The 24,137-nt window shown below is 44.4% G+C and overlaps 1 protein-coding gene across 1 annotated transcript in view; it reads left to right on the top strand.

Annotated features, from left to right (window-relative positions):
* The window catches only part of RFLNA (refilin A), a 57,022-nt gene extending 33,222 nt beyond the window's left edge, over positions 1-23,800 (top strand). The window contains 2 exon segments of the mRNA XM_081174485.1: positions 18,508-18,617; positions 23,255-23,800. Coding sequence (XP_081030611.1) covers positions 18,508-18,617; positions 23,255-23,588 — 444 coding nt within the window. The 3' untranslated portion in view covers positions 23,589-23,800.
* The last annotated feature ends 337 nt before the right edge of the window (positions 23,801-24,137 follow it).

Genomic DNA, 24,137 nt, shown 5'->3' with positions numbered 1-24,137 from the left:
AAGAAACTTGGGGAAGTGCTGGAATCTTGGCTTCATTTTTTAAAAAAAGTTTCTGGCCCTCACGGTTGCAGAGAAAAGCATGAAAATAGGAAGGCGGTTGAAGTGGCCAGGAATTAGAAGGGTTCTGGGCAGGTTTCCAGCGGGTCAGGGTGGAGTTTCTGTGCCTGGCACAGCTGTGTATCTTCTGCCCTTATTCTCCTGTTGTGCCTCCCTCCAGCCTTGCCAAAAACGAGTCAAATTCTGCAAATCCCCAGCGAAAATATACTATGCATTATAAGTAACTTTACGAAAATTTGCTTGGCTTTCCATAATTTATTCTGAGTGGCGTATTCGTGTTTCCTTGGCATGGATTTTGGATTCCTTGGCATTGGCTTTGGATACTTTCTTTGGCCAGAAGTACGCACAGCTCTGGAGCAGGAGACCACTTGTGTTGCTGGAATTTCGGGACTTTGCCTGTTTGTGGTTATTGAAAATGACGGTGGCAGTTTTGCTTTAGAAATCTCCCTCCCTCCCTCTCTCTCTCTCTCTCTCTCTCTCTCTCTCTCTCTCTCTCTCTCTCTCTTTCTCTCTCTCTCTGTTAACCCATCTAAACTAGCCTGACTCCAATTCTGAAAACATACAATCCACCACCAGGACATCCTTTAGAGTCTAGGCTGGGTGCTCTGCTCTTTTTCCTTTAAGATCAGCTGGTTACAATCCAGAGCATGATTAAAAGGTAAGCTACCAGTCTTAGCATTCAAGGGAGAAGAAAAGCTGTTATTTCCTTCTGCAGCTGATTGCCAGCTGCGCTGCTCTTTTCCCACTGCAACCACTTTGTCTCATTTCTTGACTGCCAAAGAAAGAAGATTGGGATATTTTGGGATTCTATCAGCCTTTCTAAACCAGCAGGAGAATGAGCAGGAGGTATATTGAAAAGAAAAGTTGAGAGTAAAGGGAAACATTAGGAAGACTTTTTAATCATCAGATTAGGACAGCCATGGGCAAACATTGCAGGCATTTGTGAAGGCTTGCAAATAAGTCTAAGAATCATCCAAGTCAAGCTGCCCTAGTCTAAAACAGAGTTTCTCAAATGGCGACCTCCAACTTCTATTCAGATTATTTGCTGGAAGGTTGTGGAACACTTTGTTCATAAAGAACGGCACGTCCATCAGAGTAGAAAGGCAAGCCCACAGTTATTACAACACACATTCATCATCATCATCATCCAGCCTTTTCCCCTGACAACTTACAGAAAAAGTATATTAAGTGGTCTGTGCAATTATTAAGTAGTCCACAGAGGGAAAATTTGAGAAACTCTGGTATAAAAGAAACCAGAAGCCAATGTTTCTAGGGCTTCGCATATGTAGTTGCCTGTAGTGGACATTTGCTTGCGGCAGGTAACCAGGCAAGTGGCTGTTTACAAGCATGAACTTATTCCTAACTTCCAATTCATGTTGTGTGAACTGCAGGGAGGAAGGAGAGAAATTATGCCTCAGACCCTTGAACTCTGTATTCAGAGGGTCTCTATACACACACAAGGAGAGGGTCTACATTTATTTGGGTGTGTGTGTACTTTTTACCTTGTTTTTCTGTGGCATTTCCGTCATCAGGTTTGCTGACATGTTCTTGGGCAAACATTTTTCTGAGGTGCGTTAGGCCATGGGGATGCTCTGTGTGTTTGCCGTATGGGTTGGATAGCCTAGAAATTGCCATTCAGCTCATAAAGAAAGGAAAAACCACAATGTTCTTCTCATTCTTGCAAGTGTATTTCATCCCACAAGTTTTGTCAGTTCATAACTCAGTTGTTGGTTGTTTTTAGCAAGAACAGGTGATGTCTGCTTAGTGAATAAAATTTGCTATGTTGCATTTTTTCGTTTTACAGCTTCCTCCCACTCCTTTGCTGTGCTGAGAGGGTCAAAATAACTTGTTCGGTTTCTCCTATGCTTTCAGTATTTCTTTCTTTTTTCTAAAGATAAGTAGACACGGAGGGGAGCGAGCACCTGTCCTGCTCCTTTCCCCCTCTCCCAGCAGAAATACCTGTCTAACTGGGGCTTCTAATCAACAGGCTGTGTGCAAATCCAGATGGCCATTTGTCATGGATGCTTTAGTTGAGATTCCTGCATAGCAGGGGGTGGACTAGATGACCCTCAGGATCCCTTCCAACTCACCAGTTCTATGATTCTGTGATCTTGCTTGCCCTCCTTTGCACACATTCCACCTGGTCAATATCCATCTTAAACTGTGGTGCCCAGAACTGGACACAGGACTCCAGGTCTGACCAAGTCAGTATAGAGCGGTACTATGACTTCCCTTAATTAGGACATTATACAGTGGTACCTCTACTTACTAATGCAATCCATTTTGGGGTGCTGTTCGCACCCCAAACAGTCCGTAAGTAGAATGCAGCTACTGCGTGTGTGCGAAGCACGCAGATCGCTTCTGCACATGCGCGCGGGGCGAACAGTTTGCCGCGTTTGTAACCTGAAAAGCCGCAACGTGGAGCAAGCGTAACACGATGTTTGACTGTACTTTTTGTGCTGATGCATCACACTGTTGACTCCTGTTAAGCTTGTGGTCTACGAAGGTTCCTATATCCTTTTCATATGTACAGCTGTCAAGCCAGGTGTCTTCCATCATATATTTATGAATCTGCTTATTCCTGCAGAACCTTAGATTTGTCCCTACTAAAATTCATTTTGTTTGGGCCCAGTTCTTTAATCTGTTAAGGTCATCTTGAATCCTGGATCTCTCTTCTGAGATATTGATTTATAAATTTTGTAAAAAGAAAACAATAGGCCGACCCTTCCATTAGGCAAGCTAAATCAATGGCAAATTTGTCCCCGCCAGCCCCTGCTCACTTGCCTTGCCATCCGGCCCAACCAACGGACAGCTGACACCACCTGCCCACCTGGCTCATGGCCAGCCCATACCTTCCTCTGAGGCATTTTAAGCAAGATGGCCCAAGAGAGTGCTTGCAACTCTACTGCCTTTCCACAATAACTAGAAATTAGTTTTTAAAATTAATTAAAGGGGATAAAAAAACATTTCTTCCTGTTAAAATGAAATGTTACAGCCCTAATTATTAGTTGACTAACGGATTACACTTGTATACAGTAGTACCTCTTGTTACGTACTTAATTCGTTCCGGAGATCCGTTCTTAACCTGAAACTGTTCTTAACCTGAGGTACCACTTTAGCTAATGGGGCCTCGCGCTGCCAGAGCACGATTTCTGTTCTTATCCAGAAGCAAAGTTCTTAACCGGAGGTACTATTTCTGGGTTAGCGGAGTATGTAACCTGAAGCGTCCGTAACCTGAAGCATCCGTAACCCGAGGTACCACTGTATTATCCAAACGTCAGTATAGGAACATCGGAAGCTGCTTTATTCAGACCATTGGCCCATCAAGCTCAGTGTTGTCTACACAGATTGGCAGCAGCTCTCCAGGGTTTCAGGCAAGATACCTTCCCAGCCCTGTCTGGTGATGCCGGGGATTTTGAACCTGGGACCTTCTGCATGCAAAGCAGATGATCTATCTGCATAGAGCTCTTTGGAGACCTCTTGGCACCATTTATTAAAATGTGAATTACAACTATGGTTCATCCTTAGAAGGGAAGGCCATTTTAATGTCCTTCAAATCCTGAACTCTGCCAGTTAACCCCACCTAATTAAATAAATTAATAAAATGCTCCGTTACAAGCCCCCCACTCCTTACGGATGCTTGTAAGTAGAGTTGAAGGCAGGCCAGCACTAAGCAAGGTTGTAGTTCCCTTTTGGATACGATGCAAGAGGCACACCAGAGAGGCTGTTTTCCATAACACTGTATATATATACCAGCTGTTCTTGATAATTGCAGGGCAGAACAAACTGCTTTAAAATGGGCTGAATTTGCATTTCCTCACCCACCCCAAATGAAAGCTCCTGGCAGAAGCCCAAAGGGGCTGATAGGAATGTGTTGAAGGAGGAAAATGGAATCAAGAGCATTTAAAAAACACCTCAGTCATGAATGCTGCAGGTTCCTTGGTCCAGTGTTTCCCAACCTTGGGCCTCCAGCTGTTTTTGGACTACAACTCCCATCATCCCTAGCTAGCAAGACCAGTGGTCAGGGATGATGGGAATTGTAGTTCAAAAACAGCTGGAGGCCCAAGGTTGGGAAACACTGCCGGGTCCATCAGTTCAGTGGAGCTGCCACAAGTCAGCCACAGGTAGCTGTGCCAAGTGGGAGCCAGGTGCTTGGATTCATGGGTCAGCATGGGAAGGTCAAACCAGAGAGCAAGCCAGGAGTGACTCTGGTTACCCACGTACAGCCCCTTACCAATCAGGAAGTCTTTGGAGCCCTTCCTGTTGAGGAGAGCCAGTGGTCGGCCTGGATAGGTCCTTCACTGCCTGGGAGATGCTACAGCCAGTGTTAGAAGCTCAGGTATATAAGCTAGGTGACAAATGGCTCCTTAAACCAGGGTTACAGTCACCAAAATGGAATATCTACAGTAGTTGCCACTTTGGGGCCAGACAGCTCAAAAGTCGTATTTTCCAGGAGAACTTTTCATTCTGATTTTGTCGATAAAATATAATGGATAGAATTGTACAGGATGTGGTATTAGTGTGTGAAAAGGGTCCAGATCCAAGGATCCCCAGGCAGGCACCTCCAGATGGTGGAGACATCAGGTGCCATCCTTGGTTGCAAGCGGCTGATAGACAGGGGCAAAGCGTACCTGGTGAATTGAGAATGTCGCTGCAGCCTTTAGAAGGTTTGTCCGTTTGGGCAAATGGGGTCCTGTCACACCACTGTCTCCCTGCCTTAACCCTCCCCCTGTTGCCTGGAGAGGAAAGTTCTTTCTTTTTCTTTTTTGTGATTGAGCTTTCTAGTATGCTGCTGGGAGGTGTTTGGGGACAAAGTGAGGCAAAAGCAAAATAACTAATTCATAATAATAATAATAATAACAGCAAAACAACCAGTTTTATAGGATGAAGTCGTTTTAGTGCCTTTTGTTACCTTCAAGCTTTCTGAGCTGGGAGATGCAATTCCACCACCGACTACTTATCATCCAGATGTTTTGAACTTCAATTCCCATAAGCTCCAGCCAGCACAGCCATGGCGAGCAGTCATCCAAAGCACCCAGAGGGCACCAGGTTGGGCAAGGCGGGCTTAGAGAGTGATGTGCGGAGAGCTAGTGCAGTGTGGTGGTTAACACATTGGGCTAGGACCGCAAAAGCCTGGATTGAAATCCCCACACTGCCAAGAAACTGACTGAGTGACCTTGGGCCAGCCGGCCACTGTCTCTTAACCTACCCTACCTTATAGGGCTGTTGTGAAGATTAGACAGCATACGGGTGCTTTCCTGAGCTTTTTGGGGGAAAGAACAAAAATATAATAAACAGTCAGGGTTGGAACCAACTAAAAAACACCAAATGTCATAACCTTTCCTCATAGAGGAATTGCTCAAACCCTTTAATCGTTTTGGTTGCACTTTCCTGAACTTTTTACAGTTCCATGATTTTTGAGGTGTGGAGACTAGAACTCCCATTTTGTGCATCATCATCATCATATTGGGTGCTTTTTTCCAATCTCTTTCCCAATGAACTCTAACCTGGGATTTGCCCTTTTCACACCAACTGCACCCTGGGCAGACATCCTGAGTAAGTCACTCTCTCAGCTTAACAAGGATTCTTGTGAGCATAACCTAGGAGGTGAGAGCCACACTGTTACCTTCAGCTTCTGAGTGGAAAGGGCATGATAAAAACGCAATACAAAAAGTAAATAAAAATATACCAAGGCCCCTGATTTGAGATCACCCATCCCTGAGGGCTGGGCAAGGAAGCCTGGAGGGCGGTATTCAGCCCTGAGCCTGAACAGGCCCTTCCTATGACTAGGACAGGAGGTGAAATTTGAATTGCGTTCACATGTAAAGGCAAACCTACCTAATTTGCACATTTCAAAACTATATGGGGACCAAAACACAACAATTCTTCAAAGTTCACACTTCTTTCAATTTGCTTTGCAGTTCTCTAGGCAGGTAATGTGAATAAAAATGCATATAATGGGAGAGACGTGTCCCAAAAAATACTTATATTAGTGAAAATAACATACAAAAATGTGTTATTTAAGGGGAAATGGCTTTGCAAAAATTTGTATCTTGGGCAGAATTACATGCAAACATGTGTATGGGTAGGATTAATTTCCACTAAAATGTTGATGAATTTTCATGAGGGCTACGCACACAAACAACAACAACAACAACAACAACAACAACAACAACAACACATATATAACCACAGTGCCATTAATTAAAGGGCCAGTTTTATGGTCCCTGGCATTGGAGGCTGCTGCACTAGGGCAAATGGGGCACTGCCCCACTGATCTCAGTCTGCCTTCAGCGTGCAGCCACACCAGTGTGTGGGCTCTGACCACCATTGGTTCTAGCTCTGCCTGCCATTGGTTCTAGCTCCACCTACTAGTGGTCTCCCTACCTTCTGTCTTCCCAGTCCCAATGGGCACCGGTATCCACGGATGGCACACTGCGGACCTCCCTGACTGTGGGTGGAGATGGTCAACCCCAGAGACCTTTATGTTGTTGCTACTGGAAAAAGTGGTGTGTAAACATAGTTTTTGCATAAAGCAGCATATACTCAGCAAGCGAAAGTCTGCCATAATAAAAATGCCCTTGCTGACCTGCGAAAAACTGCCGCAGAGGGAGCCATCCACACTTCAGTGGGCCAGGTGTTTCATAGTTACTGGTGCGGCCACTGAGAAGGCCCTGTCCCTTGTTGCTGTTGATGCTCCCTCCACCCTGGATGGGATGTAGAGATGTTTGTTGTCCCTCTCTCCTTTGCATTGGATCCTCAGAAGCTTTATTTACGATGTGGCATTTTTGCCCCCAACACGTTACCTTCATCATGCTCTCGTTAAAAGCCTCAGGGGCGCAGGAGCATCTGATCAAAATGAAGATGGCAAAAAGGCAGTTATTTAATTTCAGCCATGTCAGAAAACCCACTCTCCTGGGCCCTCCCCATACGGTTTTCATTGATGTAGCAAAAACCCAGAAACATCTGTGAAACAGGGATGGGCTTGTTTGCTGAGCTCAGCAGGAGGGAAGCTTGCGGTTAAGCTTGGTTTTGCCTCCTTGCAGGTCCTTTAAAAACAAAAAGCCAGAACAAAAAACCTTGGCTCTCCGAGAGCTCTAGCTGGGCAGGCAAGCAGACGGAAAGGGGCAAGGGGTGTGTGGGGCAGGCAGAGGCAGGGGGAAAGCCAGGGAGGGATGGCACATCAAACCAGAGTGTGTGTTGGGGGGGGGGGAGGGAGACAAAGACAGAAGCTGGATTCAGACAACCAGTAATTTCCTAACCCTCAGATGTTTTTACAGTCACTGTGGGGGTGGAATTCACTAGAACTGGGACATAATGAAGTATAACTTAGGCTGTTCTGTGGGGGACGACTATTTTTTGTATGTTATATGAAAATGTTTATATGTTTTTTTTAATGGTGTAGCATATTTATGTTACTGTTTTTAAATATAAATCGCTTGGAGACCTTTTTAGGTAACAAGTGACTAAAGATAGATCGTAATAGCACAAGAGCCCTGTGTGACCAGATCAAAAAGTCACCTTTGGCTATATTTATTATAATATTAAGGAAATGTATAGATTGCCCTTCATTATGCAGTTACCCCAGGTGCGAGATTGGTTACATTACGCTCAAATTAAAGAGGTTTTTAACTTGGATAAAAAGCTAGGATTCCAGGTGGGAAAATCGAAATTAGAAGCAGAATTGTTAGAACCAAAGACTAAAGTACTCTCAAGAATGTATAACTTGCTGCTTAAATGGAACACTCAGGATGAGACAGTTAAATCAGCCATGATAAAATGGGCTCAGGACATTGGGTATAACATCATGGTTGAGGACTGCGAAAGGTTATGGACCACTGGTATGAAATTTACGGCATGTAATGCCTTGAAGGAAAATATTATGAAAATGATATATAGGTGGTACATGACCCCAGTTAAGCTCGCAAAAATATATCATCTGTCTGATAACAAATGTTGGAAATGTAAAGTCCGGTTCCGGACGCGAGCGGTGAGGAAGCACAGAAAGCCAGCTCTTGGCTTTCTGGGCGCTGTGGAAACGTGGGGAAAGACGCAAGGGCGCAGCGTCCCCCGAAATCTCAGGGGGGGAAATCCCTTGGGAGAGAGGCCACCTGCAGCGTGGTTGCGGTCGACTTACCCCCTCTGGGAAGGACAGAGAGGACAGAAAGAACGGCGACTGCTAGCGCAAACCGGGAAGTGCCATTCCATAGCGAAACGCCCGGAGCTTCAACCGCGAACAGCGTCGGGACCCCTTGGGGATAAGAACGGGGTCTCCAGCGTATGAAAAGTTTTGTTTCTCTTTTCTGTTGGAAGCGCTTACAAGCGCGCAGCTGATGTGAAGCTGGGAGACGCCCAGGTTTCCCTTTGTTTGTATTTCAACGGGATTTTCCTCGGCAGCGGATGTAAGATGGCGCAGAGGGGAAGTCGCAGGAGTGAGGAGGTTAGTGAATAGTCTGACTGAGTGAGTAAGAGCCGAGCCGACAGCAAACACGGACTATAATGACTGTCAATGATTTCTTTTAATTTTTATTGAATAAATACAACGCCAATTCTGGGGAATAGACTGTGGTTAACGCCCTCCTCAAGCCCCCCCCGGAGAGGTTTTCTCTCGGTTACATCGCTGAGCCGCCTCGACTCTCCAACGCTACCCACCCGCATCGACCTCCCAACGCTACCCATGCTACTCACCTCCCTTAAGGCTATTTATTTATAAAAGGCTTGGTGAGAACACGCTAAGGGAGGTGCAGGGGCTCGAAAATCGGTTTGCGTCCTGAGATATATTAAAGACGTCTCATATAACGACGGTCACAGTTGGCCAGGCCGCTACTTTAAGCAGTTGGTCCTTGGTGGAGGAAGTTGGACAAGGAGCAAACCGACGGTACAGAGTCTTTTTTTTTTTTGTGATTAAGCTTGACTTGTGAGGGGCCGAAGAGGGGGGTACGCAACTCTGAGTGGGAGCCTATACTGTAACCGGGACTGCAACGGTGATCACTACCGGGACTGTAACCTTTTGGGTAAAGGAGACTGAAATTGTTTGGGTTTAAAGTGTCTGAAATTGTTTAAAGTGTTATTTAAAGTGTCGTTCAAAGTGTTGGAAGTTCCAGAAAGTTCCTGAAGTTTCTGAAGTGCCGGGAGTAACTTAATCAGGACTAAAGTCGAATGCATAGGACAAGAAGCTGTGTGGGACAACCACGTGTCTAAGAGCCACCCTACCCTCTATCCATCTCCAGCCCTCACCCTCTTCCTGGGTGTTGGGTGTTGGGTGTGACGTAGGAGAGGGCAGGCAAGGGACCCGAAGGGGAGGACTGAGAGAAATAAAAGAAAAGGTTTAGACCTGGAGTGGACCAATTGACGCCTCTGGATCAAGACTCCCCCCTAGGGTTGTTGAAGAACATATCGTGGAGCTGCTGCACTCACGGGGGATTATCTGTGTTTGTTTGGGTATAGCTGGATTAGATATAATATACAATACCTCGGTGGGCGCTCTTTGAGAGGAAAGGAGGAAAGGTTAGGACTATAAGGGAAAAAAAGGACTATAAGAAGAATCTAAGGTGAATAAAGGGGAGCGTTACAAATAATGATGGGGAAGGAGGGGAAGGATGCAAAGAAAGTGGGTGGGACCCCGGGGGAAAGAAAGACATCGCGCCAAGAGGAGATTAAAGATCTAGATAGCTTATGGATTAAAATAAAGGAAGAATTCAAACAAAACGAAACATATATGGAAAACAAGCTAGGGGATATGCAGGACTTGATTGATAAAAAAATAGAAGAGGCAGTAGGAGAGCTCTCATCTAAAATTCAAGACCTATCAGTAAAATCTAAGATAATTGAGGAGTCTAACAAGAAACTACAGAAAGAAATGAGGGAACAGAAAAAAGAAACAGGGAGGATGAAGGAAGAGTTGGGCGAGTTAAATAAAGCACAGGACAGGATTTGGGATAACCTCGCCATGGCTGATATGCGGCAAAAGCAGCTTCACTTAAAATTTAGAGGTGTGGCAGAAGAAAGAAATGAGGACGTTAGAAAGAAAATGATTAAGGAGCTCTCGAAATGGTTGGGTTTGGAGGAAGAAGAGATAGCACTAACAATAGATAATGCATTCAGAATGTCTAGACCTCAACACTTAAAAATCAATAAATTTTTGGGAGACTGCCTGGTGATATTTAACTCCTTAGAAATGAGAAATCTAATTCTAAGGACGAGCTACCGTAATAAACTTAGAATCGAAGGCAGGCCCATCATTATTTATAAAGAGATTCCAACTAGATTACTACGAAAAAGAGAAGGCTACAGACAAGTGGTGGCTGCTTTAAAGAGAAACGGAATACAATTTAGGTGGGAATTCCCCGAGGGGATTTCTTTCTTCTATAAAGATAAGAAATTCAAACTGATGGACATACAGGAAACAGAGAAGTTTCTAAGAAGATATGAAAGAGAGTTGGGAAGGACAGAGTATAGAGTGCGAGACAGGGAAGAAGCAAAAGGGAATAGTCGAGAAAGGGAAGAGGAGGGGGAGGGGAGCGCGAAAGATCAAGGAGAGAGGGGGTTAAACTCAGGAGATGAAGACGAGGAAGCCGCAGTGGGAGAAGGGGCGGCTGAAGAGGAGGGGCTCCTAGGGAAAAAAGGCGCCAGATTTTAATTTAAGTTTTGATCTGAGGTAAAGTAGTTGGAGAACTAAGACAACACTGGACACTTTAAAACTTTTATCGTGGAACGTGAATGGGTTGAATGAGAAGGTTAAAAGGAATAAAATTCAAAAAGCTTTGAGTAAGAAGAAATGTGATGTAATCTGTTTTCAGGAAACTCATATTGCAAAGAGGCATAGACATATTTTGGTGAATAAAAAGTTGGGAGTAGAATTTATAAATTCGGATGTAAACAAAAAAAAAGGAGTGGTAATATATGTTAAAGAAAGGTGGGAACCAATACAAATTTGTAAAGACGAGGAAGGTAGAATATTAGGTATTCAATTAAATTTTCGAGGGGAAAGAATTAATGTAGTGTCGGTATATGCACCGAATACAAATAGAACGGAGTTCTTTGAAAAACTTGAAAGGATGCTGTTAGAACTGGAACCCTATAAGTTAATATTGCTGGGAGACTGGAACGGGGTACCAACACCAAGTTTGGATAGAAGTGAAAACCAGAGGAATGCAAACAGGGGGAAGCTCCCCAACGCCTTTAATGAATTAGTGGAAAGTCTAGATCTAACTGATATCTGGAGGCACCGAAATCCCACCACCAAACAATTCACTCATTATTCAGAGCCCCACCAGAGCTGGGGTAGGATAGATCAGATATGGGTGACCAGGGCTATGATATGGAGAGTTAAGAGATGTGAGATACTACCCAGGACCCTGTCAGATCACTGCCCCTTGACTATGGAAATTAAAAATGAATTGAAAGGGCAGCCCAGGTGGAGGATGAATGAATATTTATTTGAGAATGAGGAAGTGCTGGACATGGCCAAAAAAACCTTGAGAGAATATCTAGAGATAAACTTGAATGGAGACACCCCAATAGAGTCGGTATGGGACGCCGGTAAGGCAGTCCTAAGAGGTTTTTTGATACAGCAAAATAGCTATAGAAAGAAGTTAAGGGAGAAAAAGAAGGATGGAATCTTGGCTCAATTAAAAGACTATGAAAGGAAACTGGCCCTAAATCCAACTGACGATACGATTAATCAAGCGGCGAAGGTGCTGCAGTCCCAATACTCAGCCATTTTGAACCAAGAGGTAGAACAGAAAATTAAATTTTCAAGACAGAAATATTTTGAATCGGCTAATAAAATGGGGAAGCTTCTTGCATGGCAGCTTAGGAAAAGAAGGAAACAAAACGCGATTAATAAGCTTATTGTAGATGAGAGGGTGATAGAAGACCCAGATGAAATTGAGAGCAAGTTTGTTACTTTTTTTGAAAAGCTGTATGAAAAAGGAGTAGAGAGCGATGCAGAAATAGAGAACTATCTAGATCAAGAAGAAAGGAAATATTTTACAGAAGAGGATTGTACGCAATTAAACAAAGTGGTTTCTGTAAAAGAGGTCAGGGACGCTATTAACAAGATGAAGAACGGGAAGTCTCCGGGCCCGGACGGGCTGCCTGCTAAATATTATAAAAAATTGGCAGATCTGTTAGCGCCAGTATTAACGGAGGTAATAAACAACACCCTCCAAGAGGGGAGGATACCTAGTTCCTGGAAAGAGGCTTTTATCACGCTAATTCCTAAGACCGAAAATGAAAAGGCAGACTTAAAAAATTATAGGCCAATCTCACTCTTAAATTGTGACTATAAGATCTTTGCAGACATCATGGCTAGTAGGCTTAAAAAACTACTAAACAGATATATACACAGAGACCAAGTGGGATTTCTCCCAGGAAGGCAAATGAGGGATAACGTCCGGCATGTAGTAGATATTATGGAGTACCTGGAGGCAAGACCAGACGTGCCAGCGGCCCTTATCTTTATCGATGCAGAAAAAGCTTTTGACCGTGTTTCCTGGGAATTTCTGTTACAAAATCTTGACAAAGTGGGAATAGGGGGCCCCTACTTGAAGGGCATTAGGGCGATCTATACTGAGCAGCGGGCTAGGTTGATTATTAATAACAACTTGACTAAATACTTCCCAATCATGAAAGGCACAAGGCAGGGTTGCCCCCTGTCACCTTTATTGTTTATTTTGGTGCTAGAAACAGCCGCAAATAAAATAAGAGCGACCCCGAACATCAGGGGAGTAAGAATTGGAGAGAAGGAATATAAACTAAAGGCCTATGCTGATGACGTGGTCCTCTTTTTAGAGAACCCAATTGAAAGTACTAGTAGAGCGGTAGAACTTTTGGAAGAGTTCGGTAAATTATCCGGATTCAAGCTAAATAGGGGAAAAACTAAGATTTTAATAAAGAACTTAACAGCACAGGAGAGATTACAGTTGGAACAACAAGTGGATATTAAAGTAGTAAACAAAGTGAAATATTTGGGAATTTGGTTATCTCCAAAGAACATTAATTTGGTGGAGGATAATTACACTAAATTGTGGAAAGAAATTAAGAAAGATATGGATACCTGGCGTAGACTGAATCTATCCTGGACCGGGAGGATGGCTTCGATTAAGATGTGCATTCTCCCGAGGTTATTATTTCTGTTTCAGAACTTACCAGTTATAAAAGGTACCGCCTGCTTTAAAAATTGGCAAAGGACTTTGACCAAATATATTTGGCAGGAGAAGAAACCTAGGGTGAAATTTAAATATTTGACGGATTCCAGGGAAAGAGGGGGCTTTGGGGTACCAAATTTAAGGCTCTATTATGAGGCGGCATGCCTACTTTGGGTAAAAGAGTGGGCCACCCTAAACGATACTGATTTATTAGATCTGGAAGGATTTGATTTGAGATTCGGGTGGCATGCCTACCTCTGGCAGGAGAAAGATAAAGTCCATAGAGGTTTTTCTAATCACATAGTCAGAGGGTCACTTTTAGAAGTTTGGAATAGGAAGAAAAACGTGATTGAACAAAGTACCCCTTGGTGGCTCTCACCCGTGGATATCATTAAAATAAAGAAATTAAACATGACAGGTAGTAGGTGGACGTACGAAGACCTTTTAATTAAATCAGAAGAAGGGTGGAAACTAAGACAGCAGGATGAATTGAAAGAGAAAATTAAGGACTGGTTTCACCTGCACCAAATTAACGCATTATGGAGAGAACATAAGAGAATGGGTATGGCAGAAAATAAATCTAGATTCCAAGTGGAGATTATGGAGAGTAATGTTAAACTATTGTCTAAAATGTATAGGCAACTGCTGGAAAGTGAAAATAAGGAAGAGAGGATTAAAGAGGTAATGATTAAATGGAATAAAGATCTAGGATACGAGCTAGGTTATGATAAGTGGCAAACTCTGTGGAAGAAAGGCATGAGATTTACTGCGTGTGCTGATTTACGGGAGAATCTATATAAGATGATGTATCGTTGGTATTTGACCCCGGCCAGACTAGGGAGAATGTATAGAACAGCAGATAATACTTGTTGGAGGTGCAAGGATAAGGTGGGAACTTTCCTCCATATTTGGTGGACCTGTGAGGAGGTGAAGGGTTTCTGGGGACAAATTTATGAAGAGCTAAAGAAAATTTTGAAGTATAACTTTCCCAAGAAGCCGGAAACCTTCCTCTTAGGGATGATAGGGGAGGAAATAAAAAAGACGGATCAGACTTTTTTCCAGTATGCCACCGCTGCCGCGAGGATCTTAATAGCAAAGAAATGGAAATCCCCCGAAATACCAACAATGAGAGAGTGGCAGGTGAAGTTGTATCAATACTTGGAATTGGCGAGACTCACACAATATATTAGGCGGGATAATCCCATCAAAAAGATAGAGGATTGGTCCAAATTTTTAAGTTATCTTGAGAATAATTTAAGAATTAATAACCTAACAGTAGACGATGTTTAACTCCTATGACATGTAAAGATAAATGAAAATAATCTGCAGGAGATTTATGTAGAATACTTAATCCAAAGCTGAGGTAAATGGAAGTTAAATGTGTGTAAGGGTATGATCGGAAATTTTTTTTTTTTGTTTGATACAACTATTTTTTTTTGTATGTGTAAGTGTATGTGTTTGTAATAAAGTTTATAAAAAAAATTAAAAAAAAAAAAAGGAAATGTAAAGAGGCTGAAGGGACATTCTTTCACCTCTGGTGGACTTGTCCAAGAGTGAAGGCCTTCTGGGAAATGATTTATAATGAGTTAAAGAAGGTATTTAAATATACCTTTGCTAAGAAACCAGAGGCCTTCCTCTTGGGCATTGTTGGCCAGAAAGTGTTAAAGAAGGACAGAACTTTTTTTATGTACGCAACTACAGCAGCAAGAATACTTATCGCAAAATATTGGAAGACACAAGATTTGCCCACACTGGAAGAGTGGCAGACGCAATTGATGGACTATATGGAACTGGCGGAAATGACTGGCAGAATCCGAGATTTGGGAGAAGAAACAATGGAAGAGGACTGGAAAAAGTTTAAGGACTATTTACAAAAACAGTACAAATTGTTTGAATGTTAAGAAAGTGCATGATTGGGGAAAATATGGTTCCAGTAACTCGTTTGAAAGATTTAGAAAATTAAGTGATATGCAAGAAAAGGTCGAAATCTAAAATAATATTATGTTTAATTTAAATCATAACCAACTGTTAAAAACTATTTTAAGATTGGAGGTAGAACATTTGAGAGGTATAAAATAAGAACTGAAACAAGGTGATAATTTGCTGAAATTTTTATTTATAGAGAATGCAGGGTAGGGAGATGTGAGGAAGTCCAGTTAGTTATACAAAAAGTTATGAAGTAATGGTTTTTCTTTTTTCTCTTTTTTCTTTCTTCCTTCTGCTATATTGTTTGATGGTATGTTTTTTATGTGATCTTCTATTCTATGTTTAAAAAAACTGAATAAAAAATATTTTTTTAAAAAAAACATTATGCAGTTACCCCAAGGTGTTTTCCAACATAATATATAAAGATTAGTCATATTGTACAGTACTGTAAACTAAAATCCAGTTTACAGCAGTTACAGGTAAACAGCAGCTGATCAGATAAAGTCTTAAGCACCAGCTGAAACGGAAAAAAAATAAATACTGTATTTCAAAAAGCTTGAGAGATCAGGTATGTTCTAGCCATGTGTCTAAAGTTTAGTCAACGTATCTATCTGTGCCTCTAGTTCTTGTTTTTAATCTGCATGCTGCCTTGAGTCCCATCAGGGAAGAAGGTAGGGTATTTTTTTAAAAAAAAATCTAATAAAAGGGGTTGTGAGTTCTACAGCTGGGGCACCAGTACAGAGTAGGCCCTGTCCCTACCTTGCTGGAACCTTGCTGGGTTCATGGAAAAGGTATCAAATACCTGGACATTTGGTGCTTTAAAGCCAAAGCCTACATCTTGAATTGGGCCTGGTAATACAGACCCTTTGTGCAGAAGCACTTGCCAATGCTCTTGTGGCAGCATTAATAATGATTGCCAAATATTGAGGAATACCTTTATGTGGACTAGTGGCTGGTGAATTTAACTTTTTGGGAGCACTCCATCCTATATAATAAGAACTGGGCAGCAGGATTGAAAGTTGCAGCTAGAACATATTATGATTTAGAACCCAGTCTTCAAATACTTGCCTGGGAATATGTTGCACGGAATTCCTCTGATCCAGGGAGCCTTGCGTACAGACTGCCCACTCAAACTGCCACTATTTTCTGCAAGTCACTTTGGGTCACTTCTGTGAGGAAAGCAATTAATAAGTATGGTAAATTATCGTCACGGTTCTATGTTAGCTGCAGACCAGCTTCTTTTATATGCCACTTCCTGTCCATTTTATCCTCACAAGAGCAACCCTGTGAAGTAGGTTAGGCTGAAAGTGACGGGCACAAGTGAGCTTCGTGGTTGAGCAAGGGTTTGAACCCGGGTTCCCCTGGTTCTGCTCTGCCACTCCAACCACTACACCACACTGTCTCTCTCCTAGTCCATTCTGCTTCCAGCTGTGGCCAACTGGGTACTTCTGGCATGCAAGCACTGCACAAAGGGCATGACCCTCCCTAGCAATGGCATTCGAAAGTGTGCTCTGACTGAACATGGGAAGTTCAATGGCTAATGTCTAGTGGCCCCCATGAGAATAGAGAGTATGCAGCCAAACTATGGACGAGTGTCAGAAATCTTGTTTTCGGCAGCTAAGTCAGAACTTAGGAAGCTGCCTTGTACCAAGTCGGACCATTGGTCCCCTTAGTTCAGTACTGTCTACACTCACTAGTAGCAATTCTCCAGGTTTTCAGAGAGTGCTACCTGGAGATGCCAGAGGTGGAACCTGCAACATTTTCTGTTCTGCTCCTAAGCTGTGAGCCTTCCCTTAAGCTGTGTTGAGAGTGGAGCCATGTGTGCACACGTTCCCTTCATAAGCCTCGCTCCTTTGGATTTCCACAACTGGTCCTCCTCAAAAGAAAAGAAAGGCTGGTTGTCTGAATGCACTCGGGGCTCATCCAGACTTCCTTTTGCACCCTGCTCTCCAGGCACAGGTCCACATTTTGAAGCTCCATGTCTGCGTGAGGTTTCTTTTTGGTCCTGGCACTTTCCCTGGGGAAACCCATTTTCACCACTGGATCAAAACAAATGGCAACGCATGGAATATTGCCTTTTGCTCTAATTCAGCAGTAAAGTGCAGGTTTTTCTGGGGGTGGGGTAGGCTGGGATGAAAAAGAAAGTGCAGCATCAAAGGAAGTCTGAATGAACCCCCAGAAATGAAGTGTATTTTGGGGATGTTCCAACATTGGAGCAGCCGAGGCAGGTGACAATGAAACCCCTTTGGAACTGACAAGGGGCTCATCCACACTTCCGCTTGTCCCTTGCTTAGAGAGCATTGGTCTGAACGGTTTCCCACTTGCCCCTTGCTTTCTAGGCATGGGCCCAAGCAGTTTAGCCTTTGCCCCACTCTTTGCTCCCGGAAAACCCACTCTTTTGCGGTAAATTGGAACAAACTGCAGTTTTGCAGAAAATGCAGTTGCTGTTTGTTCCAATTCAGCGCTAAAGATCAGGTTTTTCTGGGGGCAAACAGTGCAGCAAACAGAGGTGCGGATAATAAGAATTATTAATATTGTTATTTATTAAATTTGTTTACCGCCCTTCACCCATAGATCTCAGGGTGGTGGCACAGCATAAAACTACAAGATAAAAACACAAAATGCATAATAAAAACAGGAACAAACCAATAATCCCCCCCCTCCCAAGCCCAAAGAGTGTATGTAGAGCTGATTACGCAATGGCACCCCTCCAGATGACACAGATTGGAGCATCCACAAGTTCAGATAGACATGGTTTAAAAAGTCAGCTCATGTAACCTTCACAATAAGAAAAAAGTTGTGTGAATTAACACTTGCTTTCATATACATCTGTTTAGGAGCAGAGTTTAGCCTTGCGGTGCTTCCCAAACATTGAATCTAGATATACTTCTGCATTCTGCATCCTGGAACACTGTATGCATATTTAAGCCTTCTTGATCTGGACCTCTGTTTCCTGATGTTCCTGTTCTGCACTGATTTTGAGATGGAAAGCTGACTTGAAGCATACCCTTGTACACATCTGTGTTCTGTTAGGAATGCAAGAGCCCTACTGGCTCAGACTAGCATCGTGTCCTCACAATTACATGCATGTGAGAAGCCCACAAGCATTGCACTGTTGCAGTGTGAAATGTTTTCCCATTACACACATGGTGTTTCTGGAACTGGCACGGGTCTGAGCTGGCCTGTACCACATGTGAAAGTTGCGGGTGTTCATAGGGACTAGGGTGCTTGTGAGAATTAAACAGGTCCACAGCAATAGCTTTTCTTACCTATGCTTAAAACTAACCACGGATTCAACTGTAAACATCTCAGCAGGCTCCAGATTCCTCATGTGTTTCCATTTTGCTCTTCCTCCCCTCCCCCTGCCCTGTAGATCCCTTATCTTCTTCTGAATGCCTCCACATCAGAAATAAGGCCTCGGATGCACCCTGTGTTTTTTGGTGAAAGCATAGAGGTCAACCCCGAACCAGCACAGGAAATTAGGTAACGTATGGGCTTCCTTTTGTGTTCCTGCTTTCTCCTGCAAAAGATTAGTGGTGTTTATGAATAGGTTGGTGGGTGTTTTAGCCAGAGCTGTGGGTGGGGTGAGGGGAAGAAGGAATGGCTGAAATTAAGAAGAGTGAATGCTGTAGAATAATAGGAGAGTGTGAGTGGGGTGAGGGGTGGGGAGATGGAGGGGTCACCGCTTAGATCTCACATTGAATTCATCTCAGATCTGAGGCAGAAAATCACTGCCAGCTGTTGAGCGGCCTGAACTCAGTGAATTGGTGGTCTTAGCTCAGAGACAGCCCATGTGATACCCTCCAGATGTTGTTGAGCCATAGCTCACATCCCCCTGACCCCTGGCCATGCTGGCTGGGACCTGGTGGCAGCTGCAGTCCAGCAACACCTGGAGGCACCAGGTCGTCTCTCCTTGTCTTAGCTCAACTCACAATGGGTGGGGAAGATTTCTGTTGAATTTTCCCTTGCTTGCCATGGCAGCTTGCACCCATCACATCTTTCATTTGGCTGTCCATTCCTTTTCAGTGCTCCATTATTGTGGGTGGGTAGGTGGGCGAAATGAATGGGTCCTTAATGAAATCCAGATGTTCCAGCTCCTTCCAGTTTCGGCCAGCTTTCCCCCTCTTTAGATTTCCAAAACACTAGCTAAGGGGGGGATCACAAAAGGTCAGGGGGCCAGCCCCCAAATCCCTTGTCCCTCACACCTCTGTAATTTGTAGGCTGTCTCGTTTCCTGAATCTCCTTTTGCTGAGCAGGGTTAGGTAGTGGCCTACATTACAAAGCTAACTTATGCGTTGTTGCGCTCTCCAGGCTGACAAGTCGTTGGACTCCAGTTCCCATCAGCCCCAGCCAGCGTGGCCAGTGGTTGGGGGTGGTGGGTGTTGTGGTCCCAAATCATTGGGAGGGCTTCTGACTCTGTGTAGGAGATGGGCCTGTGCTCTCAAGCAGGTGGAACAAAGAAGTAGGATTGGTATGATATCTTACGCTGCTGTAACCTGCCATGGGGAAGGGGTAATAAATCTAACAAATAAAATAAAAGCAATAGGTAGCACAGTGACAAGAGGGCCACTTCAAGATCGTATAGGAAAGCAAGTTTACGAGACTGAGCTGTGAACCAGGACAGCCCTGGTCCATGAACACAACTCATTACGTGACCTTAGGCAAGTACCATCAGTCCCAATCTCTGCTGGAAAAGAAAACCAGATGTGTTGTGCCTTTCTTGTGTCCTTTGTAGCTTACAGTGTCCTGGAGGAGACTGGCTGGCTGGCTAGATCCATGAACTAAAACACTCTTGCTTGGAGGCCAGGCAGTGGGTGCTGGTCCGTTAAGGGCAAATGGGGCACTGCCCCATCAAGGTCCGTCTGTCCTCAGCCAGCTCCCAGCTCCCTGCCTTCTTACTTGCACCCAGTCCAGCGGGAAGGAGCTGCCCCTCATCTTCCTCCTCTTCAGTCCAGTTTTGCCCTTGTGGAACTCAGTATGGAAGAAGAAGAGGAGGACAAAACAATAATTAGTTTGGCCCTGTTTGACATTGGCTCCGGCTCCACCTACTGACTTATTTTATTTATAATATTTGTTTTCTACTACAAACAATTTGTCTCAAAAGCAATTTACAGTTTTAAAAAAAGCTTATCGTTGGCCTTCCTGCCTCTTCTGCCCTACCAGCCATTTCTGAAGTGAGTCCATACTTCAGTATTTGTTGAAGTACGCAGTTGTGGTGAAACCTTTCATAACCATCCCAGGTGTCTGCTGGGCTTGGGCATTTGCACAGCATTTAGGGCCAAAGCTGTGCCAATCAACAATACTGCTAACCCAGAGATCCCAAGATCATGGTTCTCCCTTTGGATGGTAGTGAACAATTTAGCCATTGCCCTAATGATGGCAAAGAACTGCCCTGACCTCTCACCCTTCTGGAATTCTTCTGCTAGGCAGAGATTACCACCCCCATCTTCTAGTCTTTCTGTCTTATACTGTGAGGGTTTAAGTTGTGTGCTGAGGGGTAGAGTTGCCCATCTCCTACTTCCATGTTTTTGGAGTCTCCTCCAGTGCTCTGGGGTCAGATTCTTCTCTGAGGGTCTCCAGTACTAGCAAAGCCCAACTGCTCAACCATATGTGGACATGACAGTAGTGGTGACATCAGACTCTTGTCCATCAGTGAATGGCAGTGAGAGTCCTTGACATTGCTGCTGAATTTTGCTTTTAAAGGCAAAAATGTAAGGTTAAGTTCAAGTGTGTTTTTTAAGTGGGCCAAATTTCCAAAACATTTTAAGGGAAGCCAATGTGGTTTTGATGCAACGAGTGACATTTCTCATTTGGGGTTCTTCTCAACCTTCCTTTGATGCTAGCCAGTGATGTTCTGGTGGTTGCTGGTGTGCCGAAATGCTGCTGCAGCTTTCTGCCCAGTGTCAATGCCACCCACGCACCCAACTTTTAAAAAGTAGCCTTTGAAATTTCAAGGTGCCACTGACAAGGATGTTTTTCCAATTGCCATCGAGGGCTCCTGCTGTCTGCACCAAGCAACTTGCTGGCCTCTGAGCTTAGCTGTGCAAAACTCATTAAGCAGATTGTGTTACGTGTGCCGTTTGGTGGGCCAAGCCTCCTCCAGGGTGTTGGCAAATGCCGTGCGCCACACCCAGCGTTTAATCTTTTTATACACAGAGCTGCAAATTCCTCAGCTGCTGCTGGTTGTGCCTCCAAGATCTGGAAGCATCAAACCATGTAAAACCCCTACGGCAACCTGGCAGCAGGATGCTTTGCGTGTCCCTCCTGCTTCTTTGAAGACAGGGATGCTTTTCACAGACTATAAAAGCTGCTTCTTCAAGTTGGGTGTGCAGTGAAAGAATGCAAAAACTAACAGGGATCTATCTAGATATCTGTTTGTGAAGTCTGTTCCAGCTTTGGCTAATATTTTAGGACACTTACTATAGACACAGAGAGACGAGCTAGATATTGAAACGCCAGATTTGCAGGGAGATGTAGGTTTTTCCAGTTAACTCCCCACCCCTCCAAGACACAAATCAGACAAATTTGACAAAGGATGTGTAAGTGGAGAAGACCTGAAGAAAATGTGGATTCCAGCCTTCAAGGTTTCCTTACCTGTTTGTTGCAAAAGCAGACTTGATGGATCTATTCTGGTGTTTGCTTATGAGCAGTGCTGGCGTAAGGGTATTTTGTGCCCAGGCAACCTCTGAGTCACTCCCCCAGTTTTCACTCATGAGCAATTGTTCTGTTCCAGAACATTTTGGTTCCATCTCTCATTAGTTTCCCTGCCGACTGCCCTTCAAACATGGAAGTGGCTCAAACATGGAACTGGAATAAAATGAGAAGGGGAGGAGATACCATCATTTTTTGGCAGCAGGGGATGAAAATGCAAGTCCCTGCCCTGAGCTGCCACCTCAACTCCCCCCACCCCCGAATATAGGGCAGAGTCGGGGCAAGGTGCCATTTCTTGGTCTTCCATGGCTCTGTATCAGGTACGGTGTCCATATGAGAGAGAGGTACTGAGTGTCCCCCCCAAAAAACAGCAGACGCAGATTGGCAGTAGCTCAGGATGGGGGATATGCAACTGGTCCTTCCAAAGTTGATGGGCGTTGCGATTCAAATAATGTGTGTGTGCTGCGTCATGTGATCAATTATGTGGGGCGGGGCTTACCTCCCCCCCCCCCAGTATTTTCTTCAAGTTGGCACCACTCCTGGTCTCCCTCCCTGTAGAGGTGGCTTGCAGGACCTGCCCTGCCCCACTGCCAACAAATCCCTAATTCTGCTGGGCTGGTCAGGCTGCAACCACTGGCTACATTTGCCTAATCACATACAGTGGTACCTCCAGTTGCGAATGGGATCCGTTCTGGAGGTCCGGCTGGATCCCGAGGTTTTTGCAACCTGAGGATCACTGTTATACACATGTGTGTGGCAGTAGACACGGGTGTAGCCAAGGGTGTAGCCAAGGGGTGCAAGGGGCAGCTGCCCCATCAAGTAAATGAATAAAAATACTTAACTAACTGACCAGTTGTATCACGGTTCTGCTCTCCCAACATAAAGCCTCCCCCCCCAAAAAAATATATCCTGGCTATGCCCATGCACTCTAGTGAGCCATCTCTGCTTCGCGCAAGCAGCAAAAAGGGCAGGATCAGGCCCCAGCTGACAAGACTCAGCTCCAGTGAAACCCTGGTGAGTTTGCAGCCCTAAACATCCTTATCCAGAAAGGGGAAAGTGCCAACTCTCGTGTGACTCTCACAAGACTTGAACGGGGCAGGCAAAAGCAAGTGCTGCAAGAGTTGCTAGGAAGTCCCATTTCCTTCTAGACACAATTTTGGGGGTTGTGGGGTGGTCCTGCCTCTTTTCCTACTTTTTATGTCATGCCCCTATGGCAGCCATTTTATGAGTGGGACCTACGGCACTTTCTCAGCATTTCCAAATGTGCCCACAGGCCCCCCAAAACTTGCAACTCAGGGTCAGATATGGTTGCGTCTTGTTGGAGAGCAAAGGGTTCAGCAAAGGAGGATGTAATTGCTGTGGGGAACAGGATGTGGGACTTGAGCAGGTCTTTGGTTGGATCTTGTTGGGGCTCCACTGAAGCTCTTGTGCGTGACTTCTTGTTGCCCCCCCCCCTTTTTAAATTTCAGGTGCAACTCTGAGGTAAAATATGGCTCTGAGAGGCATTACAGGGATGATGTTTTCTACTGCCCAATGCCCACTGTCACCACTTACAGTGAGACCGTCATTGCTGCCCCCAACTGCACATGGCGAAACTACAAGTCCCAACTCATCTTTGAGCCGCGCCAGAAACCCCTGAGGTTCCAGAGTACAACAATCATCTTCCCCAAACATGCCAAGAACATATACCGGACCACACTCAACTATAGCCTTGGTTCCGCCAAAAGGTGGTTTGCCTCAAGTGTGCAGCTAGAGCTTTGTGAGGAGAACAGCCCCTGCATTGTCTACACAGAAAATGTTTAATGCAGTGTTTTGTTTACTGAAGAACTCTTGACTACAACATCAACGTAAGGCATAGGCCTACGCCAGAGGAGAAGCCTTTTAAGACTTAATGGCCTTTGGCTGAGGGCATCCATTAAATGGCTCCAGGATCATTCATCTTTCACACACAGGCTTGGATATGCCAAGTAGCTTCCCTGCTCCTAGAAGCAGCTGAGGGAGATATTCTCATGTGCTGAACCTCTTTAATTAGCACTTGAATGCATTTTCAGTAGTGAGGGCCTTCCGTTACTTGGTCGCCATTTAGAAAGCTTACTATAGGGTAGTGTGTGGGCCCTCTGTAGCATGTAGGATGTGGCCAAATATATCCTTAGAGAAAGTGATTGTGTCACAGAAGATCATCTCCAGTTTGGCAAAGACTTGGCTTTGCAAAGACATCAGGTAGATCATGGCAGGCAGTTCTTAGTCATATCAAACATTAATTTTGTCCTGGGATCTTAAGTGGAAGTCCCAGCACAATAGATAGGGGTGGAAAGGCAAAGGGCGCCATTTTTGCCAATGAGCAGGAGTTGC

This window comes from Podarcis bocagei (assembly GCF_964188305.1).
Source record: "Podarcis bocagei genome assembly, chromosome: 16".
NCBI classification, from domain to species: Eukaryota; Metazoa; Chordata; class Lepidosauria; order Squamata; family Lacertidae; genus Podarcis; species Podarcis bocagei.
This window is presented reverse-complemented; position numbering and strand designations above follow the sequence as displayed.